This window comes from Mastacembelus armatus, chromosome 17 (assembly GCF_900324485.2).
Source record: "Mastacembelus armatus chromosome 17, fMasArm1.2, whole genome shotgun sequence".
Taxonomy (NCBI): Eukaryota; Metazoa; Chordata; class Actinopteri; order Synbranchiformes; family Mastacembelidae; genus Mastacembelus; species Mastacembelus armatus.
The window spans coordinates 4632963-4660616 of record NC_046649.1 but is presented as its reverse complement, the minus strand read 5'-3'; the positions used below and the strand labels follow the sequence as shown (position 1 = coordinate 4660616).

At 39.4% G+C, this 27654-nt stretch overlaps 1 protein-coding gene and 1 long non-coding RNA gene across 2 annotated transcripts in view; one reads left to right on the top strand and one right to left on the bottom strand.

Moving 5' to 3' along the window:
• Nucleotides 1–4929: 4929 nt before the first annotated feature.
• LOC113134056 (uncharacterized) overlaps nucleotides 4930–27654 on the top strand; it is a 33866-nt gene continuing 11141 nt past the window's right edge. Inside the window, exons 1-2 of the long non-coding RNA XR_003296047.1 lie at nucleotides 4930–5050; nucleotides 17652–17832. This is a non-coding gene — a long non-coding RNA (uncharacterized LOC113134056). The remainder of the gene's footprint in view (nucleotides 5051–17651; nucleotides 17833–27654) is intronic.
• LOC113134055 (myosin-7-like) lies at nucleotides 9507–22604 on the bottom strand. The gene is made up of 38 exons (XM_026313263.1): nucleotides 22489–22604; nucleotides 21634–21842; nucleotides 21405–21548; nucleotides 21157–21313; nucleotides 21037–21064; nucleotides 20842–20953; nucleotides 20585–20677; nucleotides 20437–20500; nucleotides 20253–20351; nucleotides 20053–20156; nucleotides 19817–19955; nucleotides 19152–19270; nucleotides 18894–19043; nucleotides 18632–18802; nucleotides 18234–18543; nucleotides 18023–18102; nucleotides 17669–17874; nucleotides 17442–17565; nucleotides 17154–17290; nucleotides 15326–15581; nucleotides 15002–15244; nucleotides 14718–14894; nucleotides 14476–14621; nucleotides 14304–14394; nucleotides 13784–14173; nucleotides 13521–13647; nucleotides 13319–13437; nucleotides 13043–13239; nucleotides 12786–12969; nucleotides 12547–12712; nucleotides 12339–12463; nucleotides 11941–12249; nucleotides 11637–11840; nucleotides 11244–11540; nucleotides 11027–11131; nucleotides 10840–10935; nucleotides 9975–10109; nucleotides 9507–9542 (listed from the first exon to the last, which is right to left on the bottom strand). Exons 2-38 carry the CDS (start codon nucleotides 21832–21834, stop codon nucleotides 9522–9524), a joined length of 5826 nt encoding a protein of 1941 aa, XP_026169048.1. The 5' UTR covers nucleotides 21835–21842; nucleotides 22489–22604; the 3' UTR covers nucleotides 9507–9521.

The window sequence follows — 27654 nt, the reverse complement described above, 5'->3', positions numbered from 1 at the left end:
AAAATAATAGTAATAGCACACTCATTTTAAAGAAAATCTAAATCATTGGTTGGTGAGAAATAAGCCCCAAGTTCACTTTTTTTTTTTTGGTTTGTATTATTTTAAGAATTCACTTGAATTCTGTTGTTTTGGCATTTTAAACTCTGTTAAAACAACACTGTGATGTGATTTTGATTTACAGACCAAAGCATTGTTATGTGACACCAGTAAAATGAGTAGTAGAGGCTGTTTTAAAGTGGAAGGTCCTGTCTACTCACGGTAATTTTGCTGGTCTGGTCTGAAATCTGCTGAAGTATGAGTGACATGTTTATGGCATGCTGCTGTAATTGTCAGATGTGTGAAGTGTTACTACTGCATCCATCCTGTAGAGAGCGCTGCTTTGCCTCTGGAACACTGATAGTCTGGCTCTGAGATGTCTGAGAAGCCTGAATAAAAAAAACATACATCACCATCACAGAAGCTACGGTAGATTTGCATGCTGTTCTCGTTTAAACTAGCTTTTCATGGCCACTGTATACTATTGTCTTAAACACTAAATGTTCTCAAACTTATGTACAGTTCCCCTCAAAAGTCTTGCACACTTTGAACACAGTTGTGTTGATTTCTTGATGCACAGAAGTGATATAAAGCTATATATTGGTAAAACACTGTCAGCTGTGTACTGTACATGTGTGCTTTTAGGAACAAAACAGTTTTGGTAGTTAAGACAAAGTTATGATAATTAGAGAGCAAGTGATCAAATAGGCAACAATAAACACTAGGCAATTACAGTAAACGTACCATATAAGCATATTTAATATCATACTGTTCCCTTCAAATCATTCCCATGAGTGGCCTAAAAGTAAAACATGTCACATGACATATGCGTGAAAACACTAATGTGAATATTTTTTTTTCAGGAATAGAAGAACAAAGGAATGAAAGCACTTTAATAGGTGTAGGCAGTGTGTACTGAAATAGAAGTGAATACATAGTACTCTTAATGTGTTGGAAGCTCAATGTTAGTGTGTTACCATATGATGGAATTAGCTGTTGCTGTATATCCTAGATGACACACAGTTACAACTTTATCTTGGTCATCGTAGTGGATTTCAGTAGAAATCCAGTGGTCATCTGTGACATTGGCTATGATGGTTAAACACTCAGCTGTTCACTCTGCCCTCATGCTGTTCTTGTTAACACTCACTGGTTCTTACTTTCTGACCAAGATTAAAGTCACATTTCCCAAGTGGCCAAGTTTCTGCTTATGTGCATTGAAAGCACCATTCTGAAGTTTGAAGGATGCGGCCAGTGGTTTACTTGTCTGATACATTTTTAGACAAGTGGCATAAAAATGAATTCTGGTAGAATCTCATAAATGTCATGAATAAATTGCAGTATTTTGGTATGTAGAATAATTGTAAGTCATATCAAAATTAAATCAGTTCAGATTTATTTATAGTGCACACAAATAAACAAAATACTTTACAGTTAACAAAATACAATAGACCACATACAACATACATACATACAGCATAATAAAATATTAAATGTTACAGAGACCTCTGCAAAATAGTGTATAACCTTTTGTTCCTATAAAGTGACATAATTAGCTAAGAGCAATATTAAGAAAGTACTTCTTCAGTTTGGCTTTAAAAAGTAATTACCATTCCCCTGAATAAGTGAAAATGCAAACTTGTAGGAATTTGATTTTAATGAGATGCATCTAAACCTGTGCAGTTCATTCCACAGCCTATGAACCAGAAATACATATGATGAAAATGATGGCTCTAACAAAGTTAAAGCATTGCATGTTTATTTAGACTGGAAGTGCATTATGGTAACCATAGAGCTGGCAAGTTTCTCAAATGGCAGTGACTGAAATTATAATTCTAGTTTATTCATTTTAAATATACTGATCATAAAAGACTAAGTCCAGCTATGGGTAAAACTTTGCATAATCAAGTACAATTAAATTTAAACATTTTCAATCTGTTGTATTTTTTTTAAATACGCACCTATAAATTCTCCAAAACTTTGAATTTGTCCCAGCTATTACTTCACAGATGAGTGTGTCTATTTTAAAACTATTTTGGAAGGCCAATGTCACTGACAGAAAATGAGAATAGAGATAACATGTAACCTATATATTTTGATTTTGTAATAACATTTATGGACTCAATATGAAAAAGTTTACATTATGCTTTTATGTTGAAAAATGTATATCAGCCCATGCAGTATAATCACATCTTAAACCCCTTAAGTTAATGTTTAATATAACATTTAATATAACACAGAATAAGATTCAGTTTAAGACTTGGTTATAGGTTGACTTTCAATTCGGTTGTGATCAGTATACAGTAGTTAACTGCCAGTATCTTTGCAGCTTGGACAAAAAGTAATAACCAGACTCACTCTCATGTCCATTTACAAATCTTGGATTTTCCCTTTATAGTGCTTGAATACCACCTTTCTATTAGTATCTCACCCTGTCCCTTGTATATAGTTATGACCACGTTTTTATCACTCCAGAAGTAACAAATAAATAAAAAAACAGACAAAAAAACTTAACAGGGTGTTGTAGATGTTAACAAATGAGCTGTTATGTTCATTAACCTGTTGCTGTTAAAGTTAATAATGGTATTAACTACAAAAATTGAAAGAATAAGAAAGGAAAAGTGTACTTTTTCTTTTTTCTGTCTGCCTTTTTCCTCCAAGAAAAGGGCTGCTGAAGTTTCAAGAATGTTTTTAAAAATGTATTAAAGATGCAAGATTATGAATTCATGTATGACATTTGTCTCTGTTCTGTTTCAGAAGATAGATCACATTTGGAAACACTTTTTACCAGATTTAAATTGATGGGCTGGAAGGGAAGCGGTGTGTGTAGTGTTTGGAATAACATACAGAAGCATCACAGAAGGAAATACTGGTATAGAACACAAAAAGTCAGAACTGGTTAGCAGAAATAAACAATCTGATTGGTTTCCACTTGAAATGTACTTTATATGACACCTGAGACACACCACCTACCACCACCCCCAGTAGACTAACAGTAGCAAAACTTAGTCTTTGGCATGTGGTAGAAAGTAATGTTTTGTGATTGACAGCTCCTATACAGATACATTTGCATACCTACCAACATTGGACAACATTGGATTCTCATTGTCACCAATAAAGAATATTAAATTAATGATATAAGCTGAACTTCTTGTGCCTTTGAAAAGAAAGGATTTATATGAAAAAGCATATGATAAATCAATGAATGCTGAGCAATGCTGAGTTTGAACTTGACCTTTCTTTTTAAAGGAGACAGCTACAAGCCTAAAATGTAACTAGAAAAAGGTTTAATAAAATATACTGTTGGTAGATATGCATTTTACTTTCTGTACTTAACTTTGGTCTGGGATGTCAGCCACATGCCCATGTCTATAATTACAGACTGAGAGGAAACGAGCGAAAGAATCTGCTCTTCATTGCTGTGGAGTGAGTCCTGTAGTGTGCTGTATTATTCTGTAGGGCACAACACCATAGCAAGAGCATGCAGATGACAACATACTGGTGATTGTTAGAATCATCTGTGCTATTACAGTAGATAAAGCTCATCTCCCCCTTCAATTCTGATTATTTAGTATGAAAGAGATGTTCATTGTGATTAATTGTTAACCAGTGATGTGGATATTAATCATGAAATAAAAAAAAAGATGAGCAAAAGATCAGTGTCAGTTTTGTCATTTCTTCTACATTAATTATACATGTTTACTAATGTACTGCATTTCATTTATCTTCCACATACTGACATATTTTACATATTAGAGGCAAACCAATAGGCTAGGGTTGATAGCTTAAATGTAAAAAAAAAAATAGTATATAAATAAAAATCCTGGGAGAAGAGGCATCTCAGATGGGGAATGTCTTTTGCAAACTATGGAGCTAAATTTTCATTGAAACTATTTACAGCAAAACTATTTTTTATAGTGTTACGAACAGGAAACACAGTATGCATGACAATTTATAGACAGCTGCCTTGATATGCCCATTTCCCTTGCTCTTTGCCAGATTATTGAGCTGAGTTCATTGAGCCTGAGTTTACTGAGTTTGAGTTACTGTGGACATGTTACCATGTTTCCATGTTTTTGATTTTGTCAAGTCTCCATGCCTGTTCCCCGTTCATGCCAGCCTAAGTTAAGTTTTTCTTTGTTTGGCGTTAAAATAAGCCTTTGTTGTCTGCATTTGGGCCCTGTACAAATCCTTTATTCTACAAAACACAACAGAAACACAGTATTCTCCATGTCAAAAGTGATTAAAGAAGATATCTTTATAATGAAAGGGGTAATAATTATCACCAGATTATCACCAATTACACTATCATTTATATCTACATACAAAGTGGTAGAAAGGAGTGTGTTAATGATGGTGTTAATGATGATCTTTAGTTTTTTTTTTTTTTAATTCACTTTCTTGGCCATTAAAGCAACTCAGAAAGTTCAGCCAATCTCTAAAAACAGCATGGAAAATTTTATTTAAGTAAAAGTTTTTATTGAGACAGCATTCTTAGACTGTCCTACATTAGGCAGGCCTGAATATACCATCACTTTATTAATAAACCTTCCTTAGCTTAGGTAACAACAGGACATACTGTAGTGTACATAATGCTTTCATGGCAAAATGAACCCTTATTTACTTATAATCTATTTCAAGCAATTGTGGAGCAGTCAGCTCTTATTCAAGGCTCCCATTCCCAGCTGTTCACAATCCTTGTACCTCTGACTTCTGCATTCACAAGAGTGTGTGAGGCACCTTGTCCCTCTTAAGTTTGAAAACTAAGCCAACTGTAGTCCCAGCTGATGTTGCTATTGTTAGTGTGTATATGTTACTTACTGAAGGTCACTTGAGGAGGTGTTAAGTATTGGACCCTGCCTCCATATGTCCTTGTCTTGTCTTGTCTTTTCTTCTGGCCTTCATTCAGACATTGAAGTAGTTACTGTAGTGGCTGGTGTGGTTGCACAAGAGATCTACAGTGCAAGGTTTTGCCACTCTACATTGCAGAAGAACAGAGAAACTGAGGGAAAGGGTAGGGTTTGAATTGTTATTGAACTTATTTGGCTAAATAATATATTATTTGTTTTCTTATGAATAATATATTAATAATTAATAATATTATTTGTAATGTATGCACAATTTGCAGTTTATCTGAATGAAATATCAGTTTCTGTTTTTCATGAAATCCTTTTAAGTGGTATTGTTTGACTTATGTTACGTCTTGAAAAGTGAAAGTTGTGAAACTGCAGTATTTTATTTTAAAGTATCTCGGCAATGCCAAAAGCATTGGCATATTGCAATTCATGTTCATGAGCATTTTTGAATATAATCTTAGAAGTGTATTACAATATATTTTAATGATTTAACAATATTTATATTTACAGTTTAAATGAAAAACATTAGAAATTTGGGAATGATAATTCTGTCTTTTATAGATTATTGGTGAACCTATGATCTGCTGCTTTTTTGAGTGCAAAAAGTAAAACTAACTATGTGGAAGGCCCATCTACTGCCCAGCATTCGGTGAAACCCTGGTTTGAAAATACAGTTGACCTTCAAGTGGACTTGACCATCCAGTTGTGTAACCTAAGGCAATGTGGTAGACAATAGGTTACTGGTAACATAAAGTGGCTTCAGAACATAAGATGGTGAACATCAGGTGAGTGATAGGTTGATAAAGACTAGACAGAGGTGAGGCTAACTTGTCCTGAGGGTAAACAGGTAGGTAGCTTCTAACAGAATTGCTTAGAGCTGGACTGAACAGCCCTCCTAAAAATTTTCAACACCCTTTGTAATTCTATCCTAGTAAACATCATATTTAGTGTACTCTCTTTTCTCTCCCTCCCTCTGATAACATATCATCTTCCGCCTTTCCTCTCTATCTTCATTTGTCCAATTACTGCTGCACCTTAAAAAACGGCCTGGCAAACAACTGTAGTCCCAGCTGATGTTGCTATTGTGTTTGTTACTTACTGAAGGTCACTTCAGTCACTTCAGTCACTGAGGTGTTGAGTATTGCAACACCTCAGTTTACTCTTTATCCTTAACTACTACTTTCTTCATCATCAAATACCAAGTAACCCCATGTTCTTTTGTTTTGCCTCCATCTTTCTAGTCATACCCCACACCCAATCCAAAAGCATCTTTTATGAATTGAATCTATCACAGCCCTGAAAGTACTTCCTGCTATTTTAGTATTAATATCATCTATCGATCATCTCATATACAGTCTCTCCGCTAATGCTTTAAATAATTACCACTTGACCATGTTGGAAGGAACGCCCCTCTGCCACCCCTTCTCCTTGATGTAACTTAGTCTTAGTCTTGGCTTGCTCTGCACAATTAATGACACAGGCCAGAAATAGCACTAGCCCATCTGTTGACAACCTTGACTCATTCTCCTGTGCCTGCCTTACTTTCTCTCATTTCTTACTTTCTTTATTATAAATTTTCATTCCTTCTGCACACACCTTCTGTTCCTCTCTGACGTGAATAACTTCCACTGCTTGTTTTCCCCCAATCACTGCTGAATACATCCCTCAAAATTACAGCATTCAGGTAGTTTTATATTTCTGCACTTCCCATAATCATCATATCTGTCAACACTCCCATTTTTCCAGGGAGTCTCCCGTATATCACACCCGTCTCCGGCCCCCCTCCTGTTTTGTTATTTCCCCGAGGAAACTCCTGTAAGTTGTACGGCCCAAGCCTCGTTATATGAATAATCACATTAGTGTATTATGAGGTTGTCCAGTTGCCAGATCTTGTATGAAACACATTATACTCACACATTTGACTCATCATACATTTGTGACCTCAACCTGAAAACCCAGTTATGCTGTTGACTGATATGATTATCATGTTACTCTTCATATCTTCTACACCTCTTCTTACTTCAACACACCACAATATGCAATATGTCCTAACCTTTGACAATTACAACATCTGACTTGGGAAAGGCCTCACACTAAAGCATACACACCCTACCATGACCTTCTCTGGGTATATTTCCTCTGTCAATTCCACTAGCACCGATTCCCTTTTCCTGCACTAATCTTCTCTTTCCTATTATTGTGCCTCTCTCATTACTTTCCCCATTTATCCTCCAGATTCTCTCCCACTGGGATTTCCTCTTATCAGCTATCTTGCCCCCCTCTTCTCCCCTACTAGCTTCTTCTCAACTATCTTTTTCCTTGCTTCATTTTCCACCCCCACTTACCCTAAAAGTTTTTACAAGCCATTAGTCAGTGCTATCCATTCAGTGACGCTATCGGACTAACCGACTTTATCTGCATGCCTTAAATATTATCTTGAGCTCGTCCATTAGGGCTCCTCCCTTCCCGCCCATCGTTTTCCTCTTTCCCCTGATACCGCTACTTTCTCCCCCTTTCTTTTTTACTATACTGCCGGTTTAGCCCAGTCCATCTCATTCCCTCTTCTTCCGACCACCTGCACTATTAACTACTCACCATCCTGACCCTAGACCGGTCTACAGCTATGTAAAACTTTTTTGGAAAGGAAGTATAAACAGAGGTAACGTTAAGCTAAGTGGAGCTAGCGAAGCAAGCTAGCTAAAGTTAGCAGTCTGTACCACAGCCTTTAGAGTTATGTTACATTGGGTTTAGCCGATTTTACCTGTTACTCCCAGGCAGTGCTGATTGACGGTGCTAATTCAGCTTCAAATAACAAACGTATAGCTTTACCTACTCCTAGGGCTTGTGTCACCGGCTTAAAGTGATGTGATTTTGGCTCCTTGATTTGTTGACTTGAAAAATGTAGGCTCCATAGAAAGGTCATAGAAAGGTCCCCATTATTAACCTATGTAATGTAATAAAACAATTTTATTAGCAAAGTTTTATATTGATAAAATGCGTATTTACTGGAAAAAATATTTTTTTCTCTTTTTTTTTAAAGGTCAGGTAGTACATTTCATCTATTTGCTTTTCTGAAAACAAAAGGCTATAAAAACTAAAAATTTGACAATTTTAATATGAACTATATTTAGCTAGCCCACAGCTATAGTTACTTCTATATATACATATGTTTATTCTTTGTTTGCCATATACTCTTGTAAATCTGTAATATTCAAGGTAATGGTGCAATTGTTCTTCTCAACTAATCTCAGTTAAAAAAAATATCCCTCAATGACTCCCCCACTCTGGCAATATTTCTTATTATTAGAAAGAATAGTACTAACTGTGTCTTTTATACAGAAGTTTAATCACCATAAATATTATTATTTTGGTGCATGGTTATGACATTAACTAACTGGGCCATACACCATATCAGTCCTTATGTAAGCATTTGAAAAACTTTAGAGCCATAATGCATTTGCTGTGTATGACCTGTGTTGATCCACATATTTGTGTTCTAATGAAATGCACTGATTTTATGTTAATTTATAAAGTTTTGATACTTTTGCTTTCTATGCATTTTACATCATTATTTTGAGATTGATCTTTTTATGAGACTGATGTTCATAGATCAAATATTTTATATTTTCCAATTTATAGTGTCTTGGAGTAGAAGGTAGGGTGTACAGATGTCAAACAGGTAGCTATACCAGTTATAGTGTCATTTACCTAGAAGTTGAATATAGTCTGACCTGGTCTGCTGTGTTATTGGTCTTATAATATAATGTTACGTTGATTGCTGCCCACTGTACAAATCTATCAGTCTTCTTCTTAAAGAAGCAGTAAATCTGCAGAGTTCTGGTTTTTATGCTAGCTGGAAGATTGAACAGAATGAGCATCAGGACAATGTGGGTGGGGCTGGCTGGAGCAGGTAAAGGCAGAGGCAGAGACTGGGCAGGAAGGTGGAAGTGTATCAAACAGGAAGAAATCAGGACACCACACTGTGACATTTCTACAGTAGTAAGTGCAGTAGACCACATTTTTTATATGCCTATGTCAAATTTGATTATTTTGCTATACTAGACATTGGATTGTTCATAAAATGCATGTAGCTAAACTGGACCTCCATTCCATTTTAAAGCTGCCTTGAATAAATTATTACAGTAAAATATAATAGCAATTAATAGTAAATAATTTTACTATAATAAACTTTTTCGACTAATCATTAACTTGTCTATGGTACATACACCAGCTCATAATAAGTGTTGTGTATGCAAAATTCTTCTCCATTCGTCTTCAATTTAATTATGTCATCTCAGACCCATATTCTTATTAAGCATATGTACGGACAAAAATCCAGGTAGTTTAAAACATGTTGAGTAAAATATGTGCATTTATGTACAGGTTGTAATTGGGAAATAAACCCTACAATGTAAATTAAGGAATGCATTATATATGCATATGTAAAAGCAATGGCTAGATCAAACATTTACCACTATTCAAAAGATTTTATTCAAATGTAGCTAAATAAAAAAATCCAAGGCACAGTTTAGATGCAGATCAATTTTATTCTACTGAACAACTGACATGATTAGGGAGACACCAGTATTCAGACATCAGGTGCTGCAGAAAGAGCTCATTTCATGAACTTCACTCCTTGTCATGTCCTTTCTAAAGTAAGTAAGAGAGACAGAACATACAATCAAACAAATGTCTGTTAATTAAAAGGATATATTTTTTCAATACATTTTAGTTTCAATGTTGTAGATTTACTATTCTACATATGAGATAAAAGGTTTTGTAGATATTATAATACTGGCATTAATGCATTCTGGTAGTAATATATACACTGGTTCAAAAAGAGCTCGATAATAAGCTTAATATTATTAAATATTGGATGTCTTAATGGTGCAGTAGACTGGTGATCTATCCAGGGTGTACCTTGACTCTTGCCTGATGTTAGCTGGGTTTGACTCCAGCTGCATGATAGTCTATATACTTTTAACGGTAATATATCAACCAGCATTGTTACATTTGCTTTGTGGCCAAATGTGGCCAAACCAGGCACATATAGGGTTTGCACAAAAAAGGGGAAAAACTAACCTTTGAGCCCACATCACGGCTTTTGGCACGTAGTTTGTTGACCTGAGACTCAGCAATGTCAGCTCTCTCCTCAGCTTCATCAAGTTCATGTTGAATCTTACGGAACTTGGTAAGATTACTGTTCGCCTGTTCCTCCTGTAGAAGAGAAACACCTTATCCTGTTAAGTACTAATGATATAGCAATGTGTGAATTATTTTCCTAATGTTCTCGGATAGAATGTTTTTACTGGTGTTTACTGTTCAAACTGAATACCATTTGGGCTGCTAAGTTTACTTAGTACTGTTGTGCTGATGAAAAAATTTCTATTTTTAAAGTAATTTCATTAGGGTATGGTGCTATTTTTGTCTAGCTCGACTGTTACGATTAGGTATTGTGGACCCAGGCACAGAGAACGCGAGAACGCAGAGACTAGATATGAACAGTGATTTCTTACAAGAGTCAAATTTCTAAGGAATTAAGTAACTGAGGAGAACTATATAAATACGCTTGCTGCAAAGACTGGAGACTGAAGGCCGAGATGTGGCACATGCATAAGGAAGAGAGAGAGAGAGAGAGAATCTTCTGACCCCCAAAGATAATTAGAGCAGGACATAAGTAGACGACCTGAAGATTTACTTGGTACAGCTACATCTAATCATCCGCTCAACCACACCTATCTCACCAACGCCATTGCAAGAGAGAGAGAATGAGAACACACAAGCAAACACACCACAACCACCAATGCCACATCTACCACTTAACTTTTACTGAACTGAGAAAAAAATGAACCATGGTTTTAAATATGCACACATGTACTGCTGTCCTGTGCTTGTTAGGTTTCATACTTCTTTTCATTAGTTTCTTTAAAATACTTGGAATGCTTACAGCCTCCTCTGCAGCTTTCTTGTAGGTTTTGACCTTTAACTGCAGCTTGTCCACCAGATCTTGCAGACGGGCAAGATTCTTTCGATCTTCTTCTGTCTAAAAACACAAGAAAACAAAGTAATAACACAATAATAAATAACACAAATTACACTCATTGTCCAACAATGGTAAAATAATTTAAACTTGCCTGATAAGTCAGCTCTTTGATGCGTCTCTCATATTTACGTATTCCCTTGATAGAATCACTGGACTTTCTTTGTTCACTTTCTACTTCATTTTCTAATTCTTTAATCTGTTAAAGAGTATGACAGGAAGAATGACTTATTGCATATTAGATCTTTTGTGTAAACTTTTTAGATTTACTAGATTGCTCCTATAATTTTCTGAAAATTAATGACACTCACCCTGGCCTCGAGCTTCTGCACCTGCTTCTTGCCTCCCTTCATGGCGATCTGTTCAGCTTCATCCAGACGGTGCTGGAGGTCTTTAATGGTTTGCTCCATGTTTTTCTTCATACGCTCCAGGTGAGCGCTGGTGTCCTGCTCTTTCTTCAGCTCCTCTGCCATCATGGCAGCATCAGTAATGGCCTTCTTGGCCTTTTCTTCAGCATTCCTGCACTCCTGTATTGCATCTTCTACTTCTGTCTGAAGCTGGGATGTATCAGCCTCCAGCTTCTTCTTTTGGTTTATTAGACTAGTGTTCTAGTTTTACATGAATAGTAACCATTTCAGAGTGAAAAGAGAGACTATGAAACAAACAAGAAATATGAAACATATACAGTAGAAACTAAATGTTACCTGTGAGTGCAACAGCTGCACCCTCTCACTAACATCCAGCAACTCTTGCTCAGCAAGTTTGCGACTTCTATCAGTTTGTTCCAGAGCAGCCCTCAGCTCCTCCAGTTCAGCCTGAAGCAGGTTGTTGCGCCTCTCAACAATAGCAATGTTCTCTTTAAGATCGTCACTAGCTCGCAGAGAGTCATCAAGCTGCAGCTGGGTGTCCTTTATGAGAACACACAAACAAACAAAGGAAAATCACAAATGATAGCGAGCAATATTTGTAAATGCAGTAGGACAGTAATTGTATTCTTTCAATTCATGCCTTCAAATGTGAATGAACAGCCTTAAGTTGTTTCTGGGCCTCAGCTGCCTGCCTGTTGGCCTGGCTGAGCTGGATCTCCATCTCATTGAGGTCTCCCTCCATCTTCTTCTTCAGACGAAGGGCCTCATTCCTGCTGCGAGTCTCAGCTTCAAGAGAGCTCTGCAGGGTATCCACAATTCGCTGTTGGTTTCTCTTTGCCTGTTCCATCTCTTCATCTTTCTCTGCCAGCTTGCGCTCGATGTCTGCCTTAACCTGGTTGAACTCAAGCTGGGCTCTAAGAATCTTCCCTTCCTCATGTTCCAACGAGGCCTAGAAAAACCAACGGGAAGTTATAAGGTTTTTACTTGTTGCACTTACATTAAAGTGCTCAGGGTCCTTTGTCAGAGGAAACAACATACCTCTGCTTCCTCCAAAGCTGTTTGTATCTCTGACTTCTCTTGCTCCAACTGCTTTCGAATCTTTTCAAGCTCGTGAATACTTTTTCCATTCTCACCAATTTGTTCAGTGAGGTCAGATATTTCCTCTATGGGCCAAAGTGTAATAAACTGTAAATGTATTATTGTAAGTAAATGATTTTTATAAGAGTTTTTACATTAATCCAACTACCTTGTAAGTTCTTATTCTCCCTCTTCATGGTCTCCAGATGTTCAAGAGATTCTTCATAGGAGTTTTTCAGTTTGAAGAGCTCAGTGCTCAGAGACCTGGCTTCCTTCTGGCAGCTCTCCAGCTCACACTGAGACTCTTCATACTTCTGCTTCCATTCTGCCAAGACCTGAAACGTGTGGATTTATGGTCATTATGTTCTAAATCTTCAGCAAAACTGAGGTCTATATTTGAAACCATACCTTGTCAAAGTTTCTTTGCTTTTTGTCGAGAGCAGCAGCAGCAGCATTAGACCTCTCCACATCCACCATGAGATCTTCAATCTCATTCTGCAGTCTGTGTTTGGTCTTCTCCAGAGAGGAACATTTGGCATTCACTGCTTCAACGGCCTCTTCAGCGTCCTGCAGGCGCTGAGCCAGCTTCTTTCTGGATGCCATATATTCATGGTTAATTGCGTTTAAACTGCTGAATTGTTCAAGTGAAAATACATTTTACTCACTTGGCCTCCTCCAGCTCCTCTGTCCTTTGGATGGCATCAGTTTCGTACTTAGTTCTCCACTGAGCCACCTCAGAGTTGGCCTTGGACATGCTGCGCTGCAGTTCAGCCTTGGCCTCCTGCTCCTCCTCATACTGCTCTCGGAGCAGGTCACAATCATGCCGAGCAGACTGCACTGCATGGGCTAATGCATTCTTGGCCTGAAATGAAAGCAAATCTTTATGCTTTTCAGGAGCCAGCAGAATCTGAACTACATGAGGTCTCTTTTTACTTTTCTACCTTGATTTCCTCCTCCAGTTGTCTCTTCAGATCTTCAGTTTGTTGAGTGTAGGATTGTTTTCCTCTGGTGAGTTGAGACACCAGAGAATCCTTCTCTTCCAGCTGCCTTGCAAGTTCACCTAATTTGGAATAAAGAAAAAATAAAGAATAAAATGAGTCCATTATAAGATCCTAAAATGCATACTTCAGCTCAAATGCATACCATTCTCAGTCTGAAGCTTTGCTTTCTGCATGGTCAAGTCATTAATGGTACGGTGTCCCTCTTCTGCTTTCGTTTTGTATTCATTCATTTGATCTTCCAGAGACCTGCACATTTTCTCCAAATTATTCTGGAAACAAAAACAACAATGGCATTAACAATGGCAGATTAACTACTATTAAAAGAATTAAAAGTGTGTTAGACTAATAGTAAAATATTAATCTATAAATGAACAGAAAAAAAGATAATACATGAAAATATTTTACCTTTGTCTTTATAATTTGCTCCATATTGGAGACCACATCATCCAGCTCCAGCCTGAGCTCACTCTTCTCCTTCTCCAGTTTCTGCTTGACTCTCTGCAAGTTGTCAATCTGCTCTCCCAGGTCAGCCACACTGTCAGCTTGCTTCTTCCTGAGTGTGGCAGCAGTGGATTCATGTTGCAGAGTGGCCTCTTCAAGGTCTCTGCGCAGTTTCTGGAACTCAGCCTCCCTCTTCTTGTTCATCTCAATCTGGGCTGCAGTTGCTCCACCAGCCTCCTCCAGCCTCTCACTGATCTCCTCCAGCTCTCTGGCCAAATCTGCTCTCTGCTTCTCCACCTTGGCTCTGGCAGCTCGCTCTGCCTCCAGCTCTTCCTCCAGCTCTTCAATACGGGCCTAGACCAAAATCAAATTCATATCCTACATCAAATTTTATTTCTTTAAATTGTTTTCTTGGTTTCTTGAATAACTATGGACTACAGTGGCTTACTCAGCTTATGGTACCTTATTCTATTAAAAATATTACCTGCAACTCCTTCAGTTTTTTCTGGAGCTGGGCACTCATTGCCTGTTCGTCCTCAATTTTGCCATTAAGTTGGCTAATTTCAAAATCTTTCCTGTGGATGACCAAAGTGTAACATGTACAAGGGGAGACATAATATAACATGTATTTGCATTTTAAATAGTACACTTCTTACTTCTTCAGCCTCTCTTCGAGTTGCTGTTTGTCATTTTCCAGGTCCATGACACTCTCTTGAGCTAATTTTAGGTCTCCTTCAAGCTTCCGTTTTGCTCTTTCAAGGTCCATACGCACTTTTTTCTCTTGCTCTAGGGACCCTTCAAGCTGTAGGAGGTAATTAATGTTTCTTTCTCAAATGTAAATCCTAATAATATATAATTAATTATATACAAAAATCCACCTGATTGTGTCAGTTCTTACATCATCCACTTGCTGCTCCAGCTTAGCTTTGGCCTTGGTCAGACTGTTGACTTTGTCTTCTTCACTCTGCAGGTCATCCAGTGTCTGCTGATGAGCTTCCTGTAAGGCTTTCTTCTCCTTGGTCAACTTGGCAATGATTTCATCCTGTGCTGCCATCTCCTCAGTCAGGTTCTTTACCTACATGTATAATATAATAATAGAATAATACTAATATAATGTTTTTATCAAGCAGTTCAATGTAAATATTATTCTTGAAACAAACTCCTCTGTTGTGTCTGTGATACCTTGTTCTCAGTAGCATGCTTCTCTTTCTCCACTTTAGCCAGAGTTAACTCTAAGTCATCAATGTCTTTTTTCAACTCAGAGCACTCATCCTCCAGTTTCCTTTTCTTAGCCGTCAGTTCAGAATTCATCTCTTCCTCATCCTCCACTCTCTCTGTCAGCTCTTTAATTTTTGACTCCAGCTGAATCTTGCTCTTGATGAGCCCCTCACATCGTTCCTCTGCGTCACACAGATTATCTTGCTCCTGCCAAGCGTGTAATTCCATTATTACATACCATAATGACATTCAAAGGAAAATGTACTGTAAATATCATGCCATTCTCACAGTTTGAACTTGAAGCTGCAGGTCATTCTTCTCTTGGAGAAGAGTCACCATTTTCTCCTCTAGTTCCTTTTTACGAGCTTCTGATTTTGCATAAGCCTCTTTCAACTTTAGGAATTCTTCCTTCATGTTGGCCATCTCTTTCTCAGTCTCAGCTGATTTTAACAGAGGCTTGATTTTGAAGAACATCTTCATCCAGGGCCAATTCTTGACCCCCATGAAGGCACGGATGTTCCACTGAATTACAAGCAGTGCATCCCTGTGGACCATAGATTCACTGTCTTCAAATTCTTCCGAAGTAGGAAAAGGTTTTGAACAGGTTGCATGAAAATATATTTATCATTTCACACTAACGCAATTCCTACCACTCACAATTCTCTTCAAAGTTTGTTGTTGTTTGAAATTGCACTTGTACTCTTTGAATTATCTATATAGGTGTCATGATCCGCATCTGGACTTCTGGTTGTGCTTTTACTTTGGCGGATCATGTAGGATCTAGATTTGTTCTGTTTTGTCCCCTTTTACTTTGAACTGATTAGTTAATTGTTTTTCACCTGTGCCTCATTTTTGTTTCCTGTTTATATACCCCTTTCTCAGCTACAGACTTTGCCAGGTTGTCTGACTAGAATTCTTTGCCTGGAGGATTTCGTGTTTCTGTTTGGACCCCTCGCCTCATCTTGCATTCCTGTTCCTTAGTTTTCCTAGAGAGTTTTAAGTTAATCATTCTGGATCCTCTCATTATGTATTGTGTCATGTTTTCCCAGATCCTTAGTTGTGTCAGCCCCTGTTCTCATGTCTCCTTGTCTCTATGTTAACCTGCCCTGCCTTTCCCGCCTTGTTCCATTTTTCTCGTTTTCCCTGCAGTCTGGTGAGTCTCCCAGCATGTGTGTGACCCAGACCCTCATGCCATGTTCTCTTGCTCTCGTTCCCCTATAGTCTGGTGAGTCCCCCGTGTGCGTGTGATCCAGGCTTTCATGCCCTGTTCCTCTGTTCTCGTTCCTCGTGGTCTGGTGAGTCTCCCGTGTGTGTGTGACCTAGACCTTCATGCCTTGGCCCCTCTCTCATGCTTTGGTGTCCTGTAGTCTGGTAAGTCTCCCCGAGTGTGTTTGACCCAGACTTTCATGCCTTGTTCCCCTGTGGTTTGGTGAGTCCCCGAGTGTGTATGTGACCCAGACTTGCATGCCTTGTTTCCCTTAGGTCTGTGCGACCCTTAGTGTGTGTGTGTGTGTGTGTCCATCCGTCCGTCCCAGATCCCATGTCTTGTCCCCTTAGTTCATGTTGCCTCGTTCCTTAGGTTAGATTTCCAGGTCCTTGTGTTTCCCATCTTGACTTTTCCCCGCCAAGCCCTGTATTCTTGTCCCTTGTTCCTTTTGGTTCTTTGTTTAAAAAGAAATAAAGTTCTGTTTGCACCTGAGTACAAGCTTGGGTGTATCATTGGTCCCAAATCAACCCCGAAACGTGACAGTACAACCTGGCCGTTTCTCTATGGCTGAGTCGGGGTATATAAACGAGTGCACAAACAAGACACAGGTGAACAAATCAAAATAATCAGGTCAAAATAAAAGAAAACAGAGCAGAACAAAACCAGATCCTGCATGATCTGCAAAAATAAAGGTCCAAAACAGGAAGTTACTGTGCAGATCATGACATATGGGACAGACTATATATGGTTTTTGAGATACTGCTTTTGGGTTCTTCCGTTAGGGCATCTGAATTGTGGATCTAAGGGTGTGTGGTAAAATTTGTCCCTTGAGAAAGGTTTGTGAAACGTGATATTGGCTGTATAAATAAAAGTGACTTGACAAAGTGTGCCTGTGTTGTGGCCAGTTACCTGCGTTCAACAATCTTCTGGAATTCAATTCTTGCCAGAAGGCCTCGTGACCGGGATTGGATACCTGTGATGATTAATGCTAGTCGGTCATCTCGCATCTCTTCTAGCTGACCCAGTAGTCCAGCTTTGAAGAACACCTTTTTTTATAGGGGGGGTTATATAGTTAGGGGCAGGTTATATAGTATATTGTAACAAGATATGTCTTTTGCAAAATGCCTTTTGTTAACACTGAAATTCTACCATTGACAAAATAATCACTATAAATAATAGATGGATGGAAATACTTACCTTGGTGTGCCCCAGTTTGTATTGGTTGTGGTCAATATCCAGAGAACCCAACAGTTTCTCAGCAGCCTTCTTGTTATCAATAAACTGTCCCTCAGGAATGGCATTAGGGTTCAATATACGGTATCTTTGACACATATAAAACAGGTATGATGTACAACCACAACAATTCTGAGAAAACAATCATTTTTTTGATTGATTTGTTTTTTATAGGTTCAACACATACAAACCTCTGTTTGAAATCTCCGTAGAGGATCCTGTTGGGGAAACCCTTCCTGCAGATCCTGATGCCTTCCAGCACACCATTACAACGCAGCTGGTGCATCACCAGAGGATTCTCCATAGCCCCAGGAGTCTTGGTCTCATTGGGGATGATGCAGCGTACAAAGTGAGGGTGAGTAGACCTAAGGTTGGTCATCAGCTTATTCAAGTTCTCCTACAAGATTTTGAACACAACACTTTGAATAAATTATGTTTCACAGTGTTTGACACATACTGTATTGTACTGTTGGTATGTTTTGTAGTGAAAGTATTTTATTTATTTATTCATACGAAAGAAGAGGAAGAAAACATAAGTATCTTACCCTGTGCAAAGCTGACACAGTTTGGAAGGATGACCCTTTCTTCTTGCCACCACCTTTTCCTTTTCCACCAGATTCCTGAGCTAAATAAAAACTTCTTTTAAATACAGTTGACTGTACAGTAATTAAATCTATCAAGTGTTAACTGATACTGTTGGTCCATTACTGTTACGGATTAACTCAGTTTAACTTTTATTAGTGAGCGCCAACATACCCGAATCAGCACCTGCATACCCCGCAAAAAGCATGGACAAAAGTTTCAGATTAGACTTCTGGAAAAGACCGACCACAGTCTCATTCAGGGGATCTTTGTTCTTCACCAGCCAGTTGTTGATATTATAGTCAACAGTTCCAGCATAGTGAACCAGGGAGAAATGAGCCTCTGGTTTTCCTTTGACAATTCTGGGCTTCTGGAAGTTGTTGGATTTGCCCAGGTGGTTGTCATAGAGCTTAGCTTTAAAGGTGATGTCTGTGGCTTTGGGGAACATGCACTCCTCTTCAAGGATAGACATGATACCCATGGGCTGAGGGGGAATATATGAGTTGTTAGGAAAACAGCTACTTTTGTCTATTCTTGTCCATGTCTAAACAAATAGTAGCTCACCTACTTACCTTTTCAATGAGGTCGATACAGGCCTGCAAATCCATACCAAAGTCTATGAACTCCCATTCAATGCCTTCTTTCTTGTACTCTTCCTGCTCCAGCACAAACATGTGGTGGTTGAAGAACTGTTGCAGTTTTTCATTGGTGAAGTTGATGCACAGCTGCTCAAAGGTGTTGAACTGGAAAGAAAAGATCACAGGACAAGGATTGATAGTCTCTCCATAAGCTAAAGACTGTTTAATATAGATTATATTTCCTTGTCAAACTCACGTCAAAGATCTCAAATCCAGCAATGTCCAGTACACCAATGAAGTACTGACGGGGCTGCTTGGTGTCCAGGGATTGGTTAATTCTCAGTACCATCCACAGAAACATCTTCTCATACACTGACTTAGACAGTGCACCAACAGCATAGTACACCTTGGAAAGAAAATAGTTTGTAATATCATATCATGATCAGGAATATCTGAAACTGAACTAATTTCTTTTAAAAGAAACAAGCTTCAAAAATTCATTTCATCTGTTTACCTGGGCAACATTTTGTCCCTTGGTGACCCACTCATTTCCTACTTTGACTCTTGGGTGACAAAGACCTTTTATCAGGTCAGCAGAGTTCAGGCCCATCAGATATGCAACTTTGTCAGCATCTGAGTACATTAATACAGAAGCCACATATATATATAAGTCTGTCTCTTCAACCTGACATTCAACATCCTCTAAGCTTTTCTGTCTTTCTATTTAGCGTAGTCTGACACCTTTAAAGCAGCTTTAAAGCAACTTCAGATTAAGTTGGTGTAATGGTTTAGCTGTTCTTCTCATGTGGAGCACAGGGAATCAGGATGGTATGATCTCAACTGGCTACATGATGTCACTCTCATTTATTTGCATTTGTTTCAGTTTTGGTCTCAGTATTAATATAAAATATCAAAAAAATATGTTAATTCAAAGGCATGCTCCTTCACTACACCATGTACTACATACTATAAATAGAGGACTTATATAGGGGTGTAAAAACAGGCACTTGAAATATTTATATTTCGTTTTTTTTTTTTAACCACACAGCCTAGTTTCCTCAACATTTGCCCTACTGAAATGAAAAGGTGAGTGATGTGAGCCACATAGCTACAGACTAGTAGCCTATTGTTAAAAATGCCAGATCTGAACAGAGTCAAATCACAAACAGCCTCTCTGACCTTCAGTGCCATCAGCCTCTGCCTGTTCTTCTCGTTGCTTCTGCTTAAACTTCATGTTACCATAGTGCATGATGGCACCAGTCAGCTTGTAAATACTGTTCTTCTCTTCTTGTGTGAAGCCCAGGACATCAAATGCATCCTATATGGAATAAAAAAATAATCATTTTGGTATTACCTGATTTTCTTATGAATTAATCTATGCCGAAATACTGTTTGGTATTGTGAATTGAGCTTACATCAGTGGCCATCAACTCTTCAGAATCGTTGATGGAGGCTACAGTCGTCTCTCCTTGGGAGATGAAGGCGTAGTCATATGGGTTGTTGGTGATGAGCAACATTTCTAAAAAGGCACAAAATTGATCATATTTATTTTATGATTTGATATATGACTTAATTACATTACCATTTACAGTATCAGTAATATTTTTCTACTTACCTAGAAGTTCGGGCTTTACCTGAGACAAGATCTGGTAGAAGATGTGGTAGTCCCTCTCTGCTTTAAGCTGGTAGGTCACACGAGACTTTTCCAGGAGGTCTGTTAGAAAAATCAGTTGTTACTGTGGTGCATAGAAAAGTTGACAGGTGAGCCATGTCTTTGCTACTTAAATCATGTTACTTACAAGTTTCAATATCAGCAGATGCAAGCTTTCCTCGATTGTCAAAATGAATGCGGATAAATTTACCCTGAGAAGAAGAGACCCACTAATATTAATGAAACTGATTCAGTACAATTTAGAAAATATGATTTGGAGTCGTGCAGAAACTTACAAATCTGGAGGAGTTGTCATTCCTGATGGTCTTGGCATTACCAAATGCCTCCAGAGCAGGATTAGCCTGGATGATTTGATCCTCCAGGGTACCCTGGTTTTGTTAAATAAAGACACAACTTTATGCTTGGTGTCAAGTATTCAAAAGTGAAATGTATTTCTGCTTTTATAAATTATTTTGAACTGAAGTGTGACTGATCTTTATACCTGATACCTTATAAAAAAGGTCATAGAGTAAATACATTTTCTAATACAGACCTTCTTCTCAGCTGCTGGGTCTTTCTTCCCTGCACCCGGGACAGCCGCGATGCTGGCAAAGTACTGAATGACACGCTTGGTGTTGACAGTCTTTCCAGCACCAGATTCTCCGCTGCATAGAAAAGACACAAAGTTTGAGGCTAAGAGCTGTAAATCTGCAGACTGCTGCAAATTTTTGTTGGCTGAGTGACTTACGTGATAAGGATTGATTGGTTTTCTCTGTCTGTCAGCAAGAGGAGGTATCAAAATATTAGTTAAATTTCATGGTCACAACAAAATATTTAAACCAGAGGAAAGATAAAATAGATTATATACCTGCCAGCATGTACTGGTAGGCATTGTCAGAGATGGAGAAGATATGAGGAGGAGCTTCACTCCTCTTCTTTCCTCTATAGGCAATAACCACTTCTTTGTTGTAGACTGGCAGCCACTTATAAGGGTTGACCGTCACACAGAACAGCCCAGAGTAGGTCTGCCATAGTAAGGTGACACATTCAGAAGTTAAATTAATACTGCTTATTAACTGATGCTTTAACCATGAAATGAAAGTTCTATTGTCATACATAGATCATCCATGCTGCATAACGCTCTTTGAGGTTGAACAGCACAGCAGGCTCATGGAGAAAGGTGAACATTGCCATGTCTTCAATTTTATCGAATTTTGGTGGATTCTGAGGGTGTACATCACAATCCTTCACTGTGACAGTCTGCAGAAACAGATAACAGATTTGTAAACACAGGCCAGTCCTTGTGTCAGCATATATTGTTTTTGAATTGTTATGATGTACCTACCTTTCCAAACTCAGTGTGAACAGTGACTTTGTCACCATCACGACAAGTGACAGAAGCTTTGACATACTCAACTTCAGGGTCAGGAACAAAGCACTCTTTTTTCATGTCGAATGGACGAGTCTGGGCCTCTAGACGCTCCTTATCAGACTTCCTAAGATAAGGAGCAGCAGGACCAAACTCTGCCATGGCTGCATCACCCATTTTTCAATCTTGCAAGAAGAAAACATTACAGCCATAAACATATAAAAACCAGTGATCATTCACATAAGACTCAATGAAAACACAAGCAAGATGATGTATTATTAAAAACATAATGAACCTGGAAAAGGGTCAAACACACTTTCTCTATCCCCACATGTAAAAATAATATTTCCAGTCATTTTCATTTTAACATATTTTTTTAAGGTTTAGATCTTTTATCTTTTACCTGTTTTATACAAGTCTAGAATTAAGTCAAAATGGATATCTTTCTAACATTACTATTAAAGTCATGACCTTTGCATAAAGCAAAATTGGATGCCTTAGGCATTTTGATATGCAATTACAACCTCAAAATTCAGAATAGGGGTGAAGTAGTATCTGACATAAAAGCAAGGTCCTTCATAAAAGAAACTTTTCATTGTAAAGGAAACTGAGATTGTGCTATTTATATCAAGTGGACAGAAACATACCAATTGAAATATTACATCATTAATTAAGACAAATTAAGTTTGACAAGTAAAAAGAAAGTCATCAAATTATATCACTAACCCTTTTATAAAAATTTTTGCCAGAGTAATTTTAAAAGTTTTAACTGTTTTAATGGTCACTCACATGTGACATAGCAATGTCTCCCTTGACTGGGTTTTTTCTTACCTTTGACCGTCAACCTTAGCCCAGTGAAATGATGAATCCAGTGGCTCACACCAGGCTGTCTCTCCATTAATAAAGGTTGTTAGTCAACCAAATATGGGGATGAATATCACGGAAATGGCATCCTGGTTGCCAAACACAAAAAGCTTTCTCCAAATTGGGTAGGGCCCAGTGCTGCTATTTGTTGCTCTCACCTTGTGAACAAGGCCAGACTGGACCAGGACAAAGAAAGAGAGAGGCAGGAGGTGGGGGAGCAGGGACAGGCTAGAGTCTATCAAATGATTTCTTCTGTCCCATTAAATTATATGTAAGTTTTATTGGTGCTTCAGGACAGTATGAGCAGGCATGTATCTTTTCTTGACACTGAAATGTCAGGCAGAAAAAGCAGTCAGAATACATCATTATTGATACTGTTATTTGATATCTAAATAATAGATGCACTGTGCTTCGTGATGTTTCATGATGCTGTATGTATATATGTCAAAACAAACATGTTTTTATCGTCCTGGTGGTGTGACTCTATTATAGATTAAATAAAGTAGGCTAAAAGGCAAGCAGGATTTATAGGACATCAAACGTCCTGAGATCTAAACTTCAACAATAGTTTGTCAAGTGACAGGGTGTGAAATACATTTCAAGAGGGAGAATAAAGAGCTGCAGCTGTTGTCTATAGCAAGGCAAGACAAGGCCAAGGTCGCAGCTGTGAGATCCCTTTATTATCACTCACCACTGTTCACAGCTATGTCTTTATGTCTAATCCTGGTCAACTGACATTTCTTCCTTTTCTTTCCAACAAGAAACTTCACATAAAGAGCTAGATATTTTGATCTTACTTTATCCATCTGTAATATAGTATGAATATACTTTATGCATTTTACATTTTTGTAATCAAACCTTTCAGGTTTTGGAGTATAAACCATTATGTCTGACATTCAAAAAAGGCTAGTGAGACAGCAGAAAGAGGAGCACAACAGCGCAAGCTGCACACGTAGCTGAACAATAAAATCACGTCAATGTTAATGCAATATAATCAAGATCCAAGAGCACAATTAAAAAAGCCCATCTGGGGATCAAGATCTATGGACAACCAGGAGACTTTAAGTGATGCACCTAATGGCTGACAAAAAATGATGACTGACAAAAAAATAGGAGTTTGTATAAGTAAGGAGGAGCCAAACCATTAAGTAACTTAAAAACAAAAACCAGAAGCTTATAATTAACTGGATCTAAGGTGTGATGCACTTATAACAAGGGACTCCTACTAAAAACCAAGGTGCAGCATTTCGGACCATATGAAGCCATGTTAGCGAGGAAAGGTCCCCTAGGTCAAGGCATTAAAGTAATCGACTCTGCTGGTAACTAGTGCACATATAGCTTTTTCTAAATCGGAATTCAACAAAATTACTTAGACTTAGCCAGTAGGCCCATACAGTGGCTGACAAGGGCAAACGTGCCACAATGGCCGAACGCTGCAAATACAGAAATGCCGCAACAGCCAAACAGCCATTTCTCTCTTGCATGTATTTGCAGCTTTTGGCTGTTGCAGCTTTTTTGTATTTTCAGTGGTTGGCTGTTGTGGCATTTCTACATTTGCAACGTTCGGCCATTGTGGCACGTTTCCCCTTGTTGGCCACCGTAGGCCCAAATGAAAGAAACATTTCTTCACCACACAGTTAACCCTCTGGGGTTTGAGGGGGTTTTGGGGGCCTGGACAAATTTTGACATGTCCTGACATTTGTGCTTTTTTCAGTGTCTTTTAAACATATTAATATCTAACGTCTGATAACACTTTAATCAGCACAAACTGGGCTACAATAATATGTGGCAGCATGTTTTTACATGATAGTGTTTTTGAGAAAACAGCATTTATGCATGCTTAGTAAAATAAAAATTTTTAAGTCACTGAAATAAGCCATAAAACACATACAGAACATTGGTTCACAAAACTTTTGAGAACTACATCTTGTAGCTCAGAGTGTTTGCTACACTGATTTAACTTTTCTAAGACACTTTTTTTAGTAGAAAAGACATATGTAAGAAGGGTGTGCCTGATCATGAATGATCATGTGATTTACCTGAGAAGACAAAGACTCGCATGATGGGCCTTTCAGTTAGGAATGTGGCCGAGAGGGAATTACTGCAATGCAATGCAATGCAGACGCAAACGTTTATCATCTGAAACACGTTTTTCCTCTGAGGACAAAGTAAACTCTTTGTCGCTGTCTGGAACCATGCGAAGTGCTTCTTCACCCACGTAACGTGCCATCATCCAAACGCACAGAAAAAGTGAGTAAATTCTATGATGAAGCTTGACGTTTTATGCCATTTCTCGGAGGCGTGTACATAATTACCTGGCTCACCTCAGATTATTTCCCTATGAACAGTGCACTCAGTGCGAGGCGGGATCACATTAGCTATAATGAGGTGAGACAGGAGAAACCATGCCGCTCCTTACTTTCATACAGATTACATAAAAAAGATAATTTGTTTTCGACTTGAATTGTTTCATTTTAAAGAAGACATTTCAACCTTTCTATGCATATATTTCTCGTTTTTGAGGCAAATATTCGCTGAGATTCACGTTTTGTGAAGTCTGTGAAGGCTGGTGACAGAGACAGAGAAGACAGAGAGCGCACCCTGTCAGCTTTCTTTATTTTACAAAAGCACAGCGTTTTGTTGTTATGAGTGTATACAAATAAAACCCTAATTTACCCATCTGTAAATATGACCCTTTACAGATTCAAATGATATATTGCTCTTATCTGTACCAACCAAAACTGACAGAGTAATTTAAGTATTTTTCAGCGTTATCAGGAGCACTGACCCTAAATAGGAATAAGCAGGTATAGATAATGAATGGATGAATAGTTACTGATATTGCAAGCCTTGTCTCCTTGGGCACGTCTTCCAAAAGTCGAGGGACCCTGACAGCAAAAGCCCAGTCACCTTTAGTCTTTAGCCTCAACCTTGGAACAACCAGCAACTTATAAATTATCAACAACTCTTTTATATAGTTTAGGGCCAGACCCCTCAAAATCTTAAGATTACTTGCGCCTGTTGCCGTTGCTGATCGGCGAAGCTCAGGCGTCAGCCCTCGCACTACCAGCTAGCCGCTAGACTAACCGAATTACTGGCGCTGATTCCGGAAGGATGGAATGGCGGGACCGGCCATTCATATATGCCCAGAGACTACGGGACGCTGCGGCATGGTGGCTACAGCCGAGGAGCTGTCAGGGTGAACAGGACATGTTGGAAAAGATTGTCCTCAAGCAATTCGTGGCTGGGTTGCCAACGGAGAAGTTGGAGGTACCATCGGCCGGCATCCATGCAGGTGGCCATCACGCTGGCTGAGGATTTCCTGGCCGTGCATCCTCCCAGGCAACAGGGGTGCGGACAACTGGGAGGCGACGACCGGCCAGTGCTGGCTCCGTGCAAACGACATCCCACTCCTGGGCCTTCACAGCAACCAAGGGCAGCGGATCCGGTAGACAGCTGTGCTACTTCTCGGCCCCATCCACGCCCTTGTTCTCTGGCAACAGCCGTTCCTCCCCCACATACAGCTCCTTCAGTGCCATGTCAGGGATGTTGGCTATGCGGACAGCCTGACCATCTGTGGAGGCACTGACCACTGATGGAGGTGGGACAGGTGGTGCGTGTGGTCGGCACGACAGCTTCCTCCACCAGTCTGGTGGAGATTTACAGCATTCCGGTCAGGATGTCACGGCGTACATACCAGGCGATGGTGGATTCAGGCTGTTTGCAGATCTTAATTCATCAGAACCTGGTTTGACCTGGTGCACTGGTGGAGGCACGGTGGGTGGGGATAAGGTGTGTACATGGGGATATTCACCCTTACCCGGTGGTGCCGGTGGAGATAGAGCAAGGTCAAGAGATAGATAGATACAAAGGGAAAAAGTATAGTACAGGCAGTGGTTAGTACTGGCCTGACGCACCCTCTGATTCTGTGGACTGATTGGCCGGGGTTTAATGACCTAGTAAAGCAATGTGTGGGGGTGCGGTCAAAACCTGTAGAGGTAGGATGGTGTGCCCTGAAGCTGCGCTCACATACCTGAACTCAGTTATTAGAGAAAGGCTTTACAGGGTGAGTTGTGACACTCAAACGAATGCAGAGAACACCCAGTTGGTCGTCGGGAGGTGGTTTTCCAGGTGGCTCATTGTAACACAATGTTCGGCCACATGGGGTATGACAAAACACTCCGCTGGATCATGGATCGGTTTTAGGCAGCATCCAGACTGACATACGCTGGTGGTGTGCGTCAGTTTGCTGGCTAGTAAATCCCAACGCTATTCCGAGAGCACCCTTGTGGCCGCTTCCCCCTGAGCTGCTGTTTGAGCACGTTGAAATGGATTTAATTGGTCCATTCCAGAGGAGCGCACGCGGGTACCGCTTTGTGTTACTCCCGGTGGACTACGCAATGCAATACCCGGAAGCAGTGCCGTTGCGCAGCGTTTTAGCAAAGAGTGTTGCGCAGGCACTGTTTCAGGTCATCTCCCGCGTCAGGATCCCGAAAGAGATCCTGACAGACCAGGACACATCGTTCATGTCCCGCACCATTAAGGTGCTATATGGGCAGTTGGGCATCAGGGCGGTTCGCACCAGTGTGTACCATCCACAAATGGACAGGCTAATGGTGCGCATGAACAAAATTCTGAAGTCCATGCTGTGGAAGTTTATTCACAAACAAAATTGGGATAAATGGCTGGACCCTCTGTTGCTTGGGGCGTGGGAGGTGCCCCAGGTCTCCATGCGATTTTCTCCCTTCGAACTAAGTTTGGCAGGAAACCACGCGGTCTCTTGGACCTCATTAAAGAAAACTGGGTGGACGGTTCAAGCATTAGTAAAAATGAAATTTTTGAAACGTTCTGAACCTGCAAGCAAAACTCCATTCAGGCAGTTATCATGGGAGAATTTGCTTCAGGCTCCAGGCTCCAGGAATGCCAAGAACGGCTGTACAACATAAGGGTGCAGCTGGGACAATTCGCACCAGAAGAAAAGGTTCCTGTATTACTCCCTTCCTCTAGCTCTAAATTACTCGCCAAGTGGCAAGGACCCTTAGTGGTCACACGACGAGTGGGGGAGGTCAATTTTGTGCGCTCCAACAGGGGTGGAGCTACGCAGATTTACCCTCAACCTGCTAAAAGCATTGA

What these genes read in the sequence shown, in the direction of transcription:
- LOC113134055 (XM_026313263.1), bottom strand. Translation starts at nt 21,834, where the DNA reads ATGGGTGATGCAGCCATGGCAGAGTTTGGTCCTGCTGCTCCTTATCTT. An exon ending in AAGAGTTGATGGCCACTGAT is followed by an intron (nt 19,956 to 20,052) that starts GTAAGCTCAATT and finishes TATTCCATATAG; the next exon opens with GATGCATTTGATGTCCTGGG. An exon ending in GTATGCAGGTGCTGATTCGG is followed by an intron (nt 18,103 to 18,233) that starts GTATGTTGGCGC and finishes GTTTTTATTTAG; the next exon opens with CTCAGGAATCTGGTGGAAAA.